Genomic DNA, 11,068 nt, shown 5'->3' on the forward strand with positions numbered 1-11,068 from the left:
CAACCTTAATGACTCTATGATTCTATGACAAAGTAAACAAATTTCCTTGGAATTCATGATGGACCTCAAAGAACCTGTGATGCTTCATGACAGTACTCTCTGCAGTCTTGTCTCAAGTATATTATTGGAATTTTCTTCAGCAACATTAATCAAGAGCATAGTGTGACAGGTTTAAAATAGGCTGGTTTTAACAAAAAGTAATGCCACAGCAGGCAATTTTAGCTTCTTTGTTCCCCAGTAGCCTTTAAGTCCCCTGCATCCTGAAAGGCTATACTGAATATAGTTATTTAAACATTAAATTTAGGACACACATTTACTGATGAATTACAATTTACATACTCATCAGGAATAAAGTCAGGTGAAGGTATTTCAAGGTACATACCATGTATTAAGAAAATATATTCACAGTTCTTCCTGGATAAAACTTAATCTACCAAGCAAGTCATTTAATTTTTTAAATAAACAAGGCCCTCAATTTCTTCTCCTATTAAATGCAAACGTTTCTAATGGGTTGAGTTGAATGAATCTGCATTTTGGTCACAAGGCTAATTTATAAAATTTCTACAGCTTGAAAAAAAACATTAACATGTAAAATGTGGTGTGCCAAACAAAAAATAAAGCTATGCCAAAGAAAGACTATATTTGCTGACCGTTTTCTTTGTATCCCATCCCTAGGATGACCTCTGGTGCTCTGTAGTAACGAGTCACTACATAAGGCGTCATCATAAAACTAGTTCCTGCAGTTCTGGCCAGTCCAAAGTCAAGAATCTTCAAAGTGCAGTCTGACTTTACTACTATATTACTGGGCTTTAAATCCTTCAAAAAGAAACATCATATATGACTGCTAAGACAAGCACAAAGTACTCTGTGGTTCACATTTTTAAAAGATAATAGTGCTAACATCAAACCCCACATACACAACTAGGTTACTGCTATAGCTGCAGTTTCTTTTTCCTTTGCATTAATTCATGTGCATTCAGCAGGCTACAGAATTAATTCCCTTCTCCTGCTTCTAGGTTTATATGGCAATTAAAGGACCAAAACACAACCAGCATTACAAGATATTTTAGCAATGTCTGAAACAAACTGAGGTTAGTAAGAAACGTTAGCTTTGAGGAAAGGTCTAGAAACTGCTCACTGCAACAAGTTATTATGATGCAGAACACAAGTAACATGACAATTGCTGAAACCATTTGATGCAATAATCATCTTGATACAAGAATTATTAAAATTATAACATGAATGTAAAAAATAGAAGATTTCTTTGCTAGTTGAGGCTGTGTTAGCTCTTTTGAACCAATGCAGATATTTCTCTGAACAGGAAGGAAATCCCCATGCTTACACACATTTAGTTTCCCATTTAGGCTTTGGTTATATTAATTTTGGTGACCAAACCCAAAAGTGCACCATTGAAGAACTGCCAGAAATTATCATTAAATAGGAGTGGAAAAGCTCCAGATCATCTTAGTTAGAAACTTGATAACTGTATTGTCTTCACTTGAACCCTACAACCACATTGACAACAGTGGCTTTACAACATCTACTTATACACTCCACAGACATACTTGGTCTTATCTCAGGAGGATCTTGCACACATCTGTATGTCACAAAGCAAATATTAAAAACAAAGTAACCTCAGCATAACTTTGCCATCATAAAATCATTCGTAGCACACAGGAGGACATAGATAAGGCTTGGATCCTTTCTGCCTACTCTCTACTAAAATTAATGAGAAAAGAACCCAAGATTTGGCAGAGGACTCCAGCATTTGAGCTGCAGGCATTTGATAAGTAGCCCTATCTTCCACTGTTTCATAAAGACTTAAAAGTGGCTATCTGCAAGACATGTAGTTTTCATTTGTACTTGTATGGCTTTCAGCAAACTCCTCAGAAAGCTAAGAAAGCTGCATTAAAGACAGAAGAAACCACAAAAAAAGAGTTTCAGAACAATGGAATTTTAATGGGTAAAAATACTGTGTACTTAACATTCGCACATACCCTTACAAATCACACACATAAAGACTGCAGACAATTTTGGCTTAAAAGATTCTCAAACGCAACAAATTAATTCAAGTATTATAAGGCATTCCAGCTATTTAATATGCACAGTCCATATTCTCCTACAATCCTGTTTACTATCAGCTTTATTTTTGGGCACTTCTATTATTTGGAGGATGTTCATTGCAGAATCCCACGCGCATGCTCATAGTATTTAACTACGCTCATCCTCCCCAAAGCTGCAGGATTAACACTGAAAAGGTGAAGAGATCTTCCCCTTGCAAGAGAAAAATCACTATGTGAACAAAAAGCTAAAGCTTACAGAGCACCATCCATCCGTAACTTCTGAACATCATTTAGTTGTCATGAAGCCCAGGAACATGTTGTAATTTGGAATACAGAACTGTCCTTCAAAATGATGGAGGCGAGAGTTGTCTTACATCACATCCAAATTAATGCAGCACCAATACCTCTTACGTTTTAAATAAATAAGGACTTAAAAACTCCTATAAGGACGATCAAGTTAGTCAGGCAGTATAAATATATCCAGAACCTATAGCAGAACACATCCTGCCTACCCTTAAAAATGTAAAATGTCAGTGCCTAAAAATCAGATTATTCATGGTCGTCTTCCTGCTAACCAAACAGGGAGAGAGGGGCATCTCTGGAGGGTAATTCATGGCTTTTATGGGCTTTTCTCTTTCTAAAGCAAGATTTGTGTGAAGGGCTTCCATAATTAGGCACCTTTGTTTGAGTGTTCAAAATCAGGCAGAATGTAAAGTTTCAGAGCCTTCATCCAAGACTAATGAAACACACTTTGTGTCCTTCAGCAAGGCAGTGAGGCACAACTGCAATGCTCATCATTCACCCTCCTCAGACTGCGAAATATAAATGAACATGTACTTCTACACTTGCTGGAACTCTGTCTCTGCAAAGTGTTTTGAACATAGTAATGTTCATTTACTAACACCTGTTAAAGCCAGTGTAAAGCCATAGTCAAATCTTTACCAAGATCAAATCCTGATCCACTGATGTGGCAGCTAAGTATGCACCCTACAAATTCTAGGTGAAATTCTCTGAAACTCTGTGTTGATCTCTGCCTTGCTTGCTCCATGACTCTAGTTCACTATGAAAAAATGGCTTATTTCTACAGCAGGTAGTATCCAGTGCTACAGGCATTTATACAGATTGCTGTAATTTCAGTCAGTCAGCAAACTTTGAAAAAGTTACTGACATGCTGAGATTACTGCAGCTGTGTTTAGAAGCTGAAGAACCTAGTTAAAAACCATATGAAACAACCAACACCAAAAAAACCTAGAGCTTTAGAGGACACTAAAGAAGCACACTAGATTCATAGCCAGAATGCTCCACAGGCAGCCACAGTAGTGCAGACTATGTTTAAGGAGTAATTAGTTCCAACAAAGTAATCAGCTTTAGACATTAAAGACAATGGCACTGAAAGCCCAGCAGAGTGGTAATAAAGAGTTACTAGCCACAGGATCCATATGAAGCATGTGGCTTTCCAAGCACTCCCTCCTTGTCTTCTGAGGTTTTGTTCAACTTGTTACACAGAGAAATAGGATTTTGATGCTTTACACGTTGAAGCATAAAGCCATAATCCACACAGCAGGTAAGCAATGCTAATGTTTTGCCTGAACATGCTCAATCTTTTAACAAAGTCTGAGAAGAAGCTGTCAGCTGAAAATCTACCATGAAGACATGCAAGTGAAAACTATCTGCCCATGTCCTTCAAAAGCATTCATGCATACACGTGTTACTATTCACACAGCAATTGTATCTATGGTTTCTTCGGAATAGGTTATCCCTGTACTTCATATTACTGCACAATAAGAAGCATTTCAAAGACTTCACCTGTATTTTCAGAGGCAGGAATTCTATCCTCAAAGCTGTCTTTACTCCTGCCCGACAACTGAGTAGCTACTTACTTCTATAAATGTATGAATGTTTACATTTATCCATGACTTCTACAGGCTCAATGGTTTGATGTCCACTTTACAGGAGTACAAACCACCCTTGAAGCAAGTGAAGTTTTAGAAGCTCCCTCCTGCCTGTACTACAATCCACAGAAAGAGACACTCTTACATTACTTTCTGCACGTCCATACAATACACAGTTTTCAAAAAAAAAAAAAAAAAAAAAGACCTAGGAATTAAAGCATTAAACTTGGATACCTGAACTAGACAAGCATCCTAACATAGCAATTCCTGTGGTAGCACCCAGAACTGACATTTGTGATTTGCTTTGCTGTGTGCATCATCCATGAGGAAGACCATGCAGCAATGACCAAAGGTATCACACATGAATAAGTTTAGTTATATCTACTGCATCATTTCAGCAATGAAAACTTCTAAAATTCTCTAAAAACATAATAATGAAAAATGTAGCACTGTAGAAATACAAGCTTACAATTTCCCAAAATAGCACAGATTTGAAAAGTTATAACCAGACAACCTCAAGCAATCTTTACACTACATACAAATATATGTGAGATGTTAAACTTGAACAGGCAACCTTAAATTCAGAATTTCTTGTCTGGATTGCAACACACATATGCCATTTAAAAATCAGTAGTCATTTTTGCTTGTGGGCAGTCTGGGTGAATGCTTTGTGACACACAGATGTATGAAAGTTCCACTTACAGGTCTTTATATTCATCTGTTTATCTGGAGACTTCAGATATTTATTCATTAGACTGCTAGTAAAAGAGCAGAAATAAAATGGGCAGTTCTTTCAAAAGATGAGATTTCAGGTTTGGTTACCAAAAACAATAAAGGCAGAGACACGTTCAGATATTATTATCTGCCATGACTACTAAAACTGAATATTATCTAGAATTAGAGGATGTAATGTAAAGCACTGCAAAAAATCTTTATTTGCTCTGTGCAGATTATTATCAAAACATTCAAATGGTTCATTCCAGAATTACAGTGGAAAAAGGTAATGTTTTCCTTTCAGCTTTCTCTCTCTGCCTATAGGACAGGCTATGGATCACCCTTTGTCCTTCTATTTCTGATTTTTTTTCTGTCTTTTAAACACTCAATGCAAAATATATGCAGTTCACTTACCCTATGTATAATTCCAGCTGAATGAAGATGTTTGATACCACACAGCATTTGATAAAGGAGATAAGACATTCGTTCATGGTCTAGCTCCATCTGAATTACTTGGCAGAGATTTGCATCCATGAGCTCCATCACTATGTAGCTTATGAAGAAAAAAAATAATAATCAGATAATACTGTCACTTTATTATATTCTTTCCCTTGCATGAATATTTTAAAAATCAATTCTCAGCTTCAGTTCAAATCAAACTTACACGTCTTGAAATTCTTCCAGGGACTTTTGTGGTGTGAACACATTCAGTAGGCCAATTATCTGTAGGAAGGGGGAGAGGAAATATAATTGCACCATAGCAACAGCGAAGTTGCAAAGTCAACATTTCAAAATTGATACCCAGTATTCTGATGCAAACCTCCTGGCACACATTGAAGCCCAAGATGCTCAGTGGTTCAACCAGGCCTAACACGCTATAATACATGCTACTGATTTTAGGAGTATTTTTCCTCCACAAATCACATAATCTAAAGACACGCTGTGAAGCAACAACTCTACCCAAAGAGAAAAACAGATCCTTGAAGCTGCTTTAGGACATTTCCCAGTTGCTAAGAATGGATGGGATGTGCAGAAACAGGTCAGGCTACTACTCATCAAGTCAGGCAGCTTGCAATAGTTATCACACAAATCATGCTACTATGTAAAACTTCCTTCTGAGAATCCACATATAAACTGTCTCTGCCTTTGAAAAAATACAAAATTTTCCTGAGTGCATGAAGGACAGAGTAAATCTTCCATGACTACTTCCTCCCCTAGCAGCCAGGAGGAATTACATGTTGCTGAAGCCCCGGGGATTAAGAGGGAAGGTGAGGAAGATGGCACACAGCTGTCTCTGAAGGAAGAAAATGGGCAACACCAGGCCTTCTATAGTTCAACTCTGACAAATTTATCACTTTTCTCTCTCAGTTTCTGTGATGTGGTCTACTCTACAGCTTCTTAAGCATCAGACAGTTCCTGTTGTGACAACACAGGATTCCTAACTCATTCATGCACCAAGGAAAAAAAAAATATTATTATTATAGCCTTTTTTCTCCTGTTTGTCTATCAGCAGCAACAGAAACACGGATGCACTTACCACTCATCGTATTCTTACTTGACAGCTGCTTGTAAAGTGTACCATGTAAAACTGACTTGCATCCTGAGTTTGAAGGGGGCATTTAAAAATTGGACGGGTATTAAAACTAGTAAATAATAGCTCTTCTGAAACATCCTTCTGTACTTATCACGGACATACAACCATACAATGAAAATCTCTATAATCTACAGAGGATGCCATCCTCTGAAGTCACTTTTAAGACTTTTACAAAAGAGTAACCTAGTTAATTCTTTTAACATTTAAAGCAGGACACCGCACTCACATTTTTGTGATTAACGCACTTCATAAGAACAAGCTCTCTGTAGGCTCTTTTAGCATGGGTTTGGTTCTGAAATGGTCGGCTTAACTTCTTGATTGCAACATTTCGTTCAAGGATGGCATCATAAGCTGCACTGTAATAAAAAAATAACATTATTACACCTCAGCATCAAGGTCCTCTAAGCTGTTGCAGTTGCCATGTTTATAAGGCACCTTGTATCGTGTCTGCAGGTAAACCAGATTTCCAGTATTATTCAGCTTTAGGGAGTGTAACAGCAAAGTGGTCTTGTATGTTGAGAGATTCAAAATTTAGAAATGTTTCCCAGCTTCATAGTATTAACACATGACAATCTTCACAAGATAATGCAGAATCTCTGCTTCCTAAAATACCTTACTAAAGATATTGAGTTCTTGCCACTCATTGGCACTCAAGAACAGCCCGTCTAAAAGAGATCCAAAGCACTTCAAACATAAAAAGCACATCAATTTTATGTAAAATCTTCACACCGAAAGGAAGCGAGAACGAGAAAAGAAAAGTAGGTTATATAAAGGTCCCATGCTTTCACTTACAGAGTTGCTTAATATCCTCATGACAATAAGAGCATCAATGTCAAGATAAAACAAAAAAAAAAAAAAGTGAGGAAAGCTTTAATATTTTGATGTCAGTGGCTTTTACTTGGTAAAAAGAAAGAATAACATTTTGTTTGCAGACTAATGCCAAGATTGTCATATGATTCAGCAGCACAGGCTGTTTAACTGATGAACACTGTTACTGTGGACAACTCCCATGCATATCACATTCCCATGACAAGGAGTCACAGATTTTGTTTCCTGTAAGGGGTAATACAACAGCAGACTACCTCCGGAAATATTTATCAGTTACTAAAAAAGCCTCAGCAGGGAAAATACTGATTTCTTGTCTCTTATCATGAATGGTACTCAAACCTAATGAAAAACATCTGTCAGTAAATGGTCAGCATCTAACTAGCTACTTTAAAAAGTATGTTGTCTGTATGTAAGCTTGAATGACTTTTTTGTTTGGTTGGGTTTTTTACATCATCAAAACCTCCAGACTTTATTGAAGAATGAAAAAATGGGAACAACATATACTGGTAATTCTCCACCATCTGGAATTTCCCCCACCTGCCCCCAAGATAAAGAATACCTTATGAAAGAGCGACAAAGAGGTGTCAAGGAAAGATTGCAAACATGGGACTCCTGTACCAGTATTTAAGCTTCTGCATCCCCAGTACATAATGGCAGCCTTAGAATCTGTCTTCTATTTAACATTACTCTAAATGCACTCCAGTCCTTCTCAAGGTACTCGGAGCAGTTTAACTAGAAAGGCTTCAGTTACCATTAGCAGAAATTACAGAATGACACTAAAACAATTACATGGTCAGCTTTTGGATCTCAGCTCAGGGAGGGGCAGTAAATTTGCAAAACCGGCAGTAACGTTATGACTGGGAATCAGAAGGACAGTGATAATATCTAAAGCTTCTGCAGGCATTTCTGTAGTAACTGAACAGACACTAGTCAAACAACTGTCTACATCCTCATTACATTAACACACATGCAAACAAAATTCAGATCAGTTTTCTGCTGCTGCCACTTACAGACCAAATAATCTTAACATCAGAAGTTACCATTTCAAAAACAATTATTTCTAGAGTACCAGCCTTCAAGCTTTCATTTTCACTAAGCAGACTGTTTTATTATTAACCCAGCTAAAATACAAATATGAATTAAAAACACACCCACACCATGCATTCTGTAAACATTAAGACAAGATCAAGGTAGTAAAGAGGTTCCTGTGAAAAGTGTTCGAGAAGACTATACTTTTCCCTGCCTTTTTCTTCCTTTTGTATTTTTATATCCCTGGTTAGCACCTTAGGGGTTGGAAAACCTGCAAGTTCCTCTGCTACCTACCTCCCTCTCTTGAACATTCAAAAAACTCGCAAGAAACCAACATTTATCTTTGGAGTAACGACACTGGACAGGAAACAGTGCCTACAAGCAGCTAGTTGTCACCAATCTTAAATCAACCGGACACTTTTCCATCCACACAGCAGAGCTCTTATTCAAAGAATAATTTGTCATATTTTCCCACATTTTACAATGACAGTCAGCATCACAAATGCTCACTAACTGGTATCAAGGACTACTTGGATTATGAAACTAAGTGAAACAGGCCCCTAACAAACCATTTCAAGAAGTCAAAGCACTTACGAGAAGGAAATGTTATACAGAGTATTTCTGGCTTTTGTTTCACTTAGGATTAGGATTAGTTTCTTTATCCAGGTTTTTTTTTCCCCCATTAATTTATGAGACTCGGCACAGCTGGCTGAATTTGCACAGAAGGGCATCAGTTCAGAAGCAGGAAAGGACACAGGTCAAAAAGCAACAGCAATAGCCTTTGCTGAGTAAAAACGTTCAATAATTACTATTTTCATTTTGCACGCAAAAGGTAGTTCTCCACACTCCTACTTGGTAACATACAACAGTTAAAGGACTCAGAAAATTCTAGTAAGGCAACCTAAAAGTACATTTAAATTTTAAAGAAACCTTACCATACTATCCCTTGTGCTCCTGATCCTATTGGTTTTAAGTTTTGATATCGTTTCAAAACAGTGAAAGTAGAGTCACCAATTTCAACACTGTAGAAATTGTTGTCACGCTTGCTTCTGCTCATGACGGCAACTTAGATTGCTTCATCCAAATTTTTCTTTGGCCTGTAAAGAAATAAAATTTGAAAAACTAAGATTTTACAACTCTGTGTAATCTGACAAAAAGGCTGAATTCTTTATAGTGCTCTTCTCATCTAAGTCCCATATGTAAATGTATGTTATTTTTAATGTCTGCAGGAATGAGATGGCATGTGTCTTGAAATGTTTTATTTTCAGGAATGTTCCTATGACAGGATTCTAGAAGGGCAAAACTAACAGAAAAACAGAACTGAATGGATGGTGGCAAAAATCTTAGATGGCAACAACATAAGATCAAAATGAATCTACATTTCATCCACAAAGCTCCAGAAGTGCTGTCATCCCTTCACACACACACACAAGCAGCAACGGAGCAGGGCTTGGACCAAGCGCCCTCCAGAGGTCCCTTCCAACCTAAACTGTTGCATGACTCTCTAAATACAAGAGTGATAAAACATCAACAAGTCTTACAGACACTGCCATCAACAAAATACTCTTGGTCACAACTGCCAGGAATACCTGTCACTGATGTGAAAACACATACAGTCAATCTAGGCCAGAAAAGGAAAACTGGCTTTGCAGAGATCTCGCATACCGACTGCTATGAAAAAGAGTTATAACCAGGGAAAAGGAGAAAAAGAGTAAGAAAAAGGACATATATTCCACCAAAACTCCTTCATATATATATATTTTTTTTAAAAAGGCAACATGTCAATGCACATGTCCACAGGAGGAAAAAAAAAAACCTGCACGGTGGCTTTTAGTGCATTGTTTCCTGTTTCTTTGATGGTAACTGTGCACTTCTAATTTTCTGTTTACATGGGTTATAGGTGTAGCTGTAATAGATGTCTAGTAGTGCTGATTCCTGTTTGACTAGAAGAAATGTCTTCATTTCCTCAAGAGCAACAGCATGCTGTGTTCCTTTGTTAGTAACTTAAGGAACATTTTCCCATATTGTTATTCAACAGCCCCAAACAGATTCTTAGCTTCAGTATGCTATTATACTACACATTTGTTAAATTTTAAACAAGCTTCGAAAATGCAGACAGTCCAAATGTGGCCTCCACAAATAATCACAAATGTTGCATAAGCAGAATTCATGTGAACTTAACAATTTCCACTTTCAGATACCTAACCTGCATTCATTTCGGCTACGTAGGTGCAATGAAAATCACTCTGAAGTTCAAAAAAAGGTCTATTTGGTATGTTATAAATAAAAAATGCACTACCCTAATAGGCAGCTATCTCAAAAGACATGTCGATTAAACAAGCCCCTTTTCCAAAATACTGTCCAAAAGAAGTGTCTCTGTCACAAAGACTTAACTAAATACCAAAAGCAGCCTGTATCAGCATATTTGCAGTATTGTTAAAGGCTTCCTTCTCCAGTTGAAGCATAATTGGACAAGAAAAACTGTATAAAAGCTGGAGATCCCTCTTACCACTCAATCTTTGGACTCCGCCTGTTCTCAACACTTTTTCACAGATGTACCCACATGAAGTTTTGGAATAAATGTGCCCAACAAATACATAATGGAAAAAAAAAAAAAACAAAACCAAAACCTGAATAAGGAGAAATAAAATTTGTTGTGGGAGGTATTAAATCAGCAAATAAATTTTTGAAAATCAGAAAACAAATAATGAACACAATCACTAACAGAATCTTACATCTGTTCAGCATCAGCCGAGAAAAAAATTATTGTATTTATCCACTAAAACTGTACTAAGATATAGCGACACTGAACAATGCAGGATTAGCCGGAACAGATTAGTAGATAGAGCTCTGCTGTTTGGTATCAGCATCAAGATAATGAAAGTTTAATACTTCACTTTGGATAATTCTTTGGAAAGAGATGCAGGAAAGCCTACCTCTCCATCCAA

The 11,068-nt window shown here is 37.1% G+C and overlaps 1 protein-coding gene across 1 annotated transcript; it reads right to left on the reverse strand.

Annotated features, from left to right (window-relative positions):
• Nucleotides 1–650: 650 nt before the first annotated feature.
• Nucleotides 651–9,201, reverse strand: MAPK8 (mitogen-activated protein kinase 8; the record flags this gene model as incomplete). Its single annotated transcript, XM_010084256.1, has 5 exons — nucleotides 9,056–9,201; nucleotides 6,490–6,619; nucleotides 5,334–5,392; nucleotides 5,084–5,222; nucleotides 651–816 (listed from the first exon to the last, which is right to left on the reverse strand). Coding segments are annotated over exons 1-5 (616 nt in total), but the record flags the coding sequence as incomplete, so codon positions are not given.
• Nucleotides 9,202–11,068: the final 1,867 nt, after the last annotated feature.

Source organism: Pterocles gutturalis, unplaced genomic scaffold (assembly GCF_000699245.1).
Source record: "Pterocles gutturalis isolate BGI_N339 unplaced genomic scaffold, ASM69924v1 scaffold37595, whole genome shotgun sequence".
NCBI classification, from domain to species: domain Eukaryota; kingdom Metazoa; phylum Chordata; class Aves; order Pterocliformes; family Pteroclidae; genus Pterocles; species Pterocles gutturalis.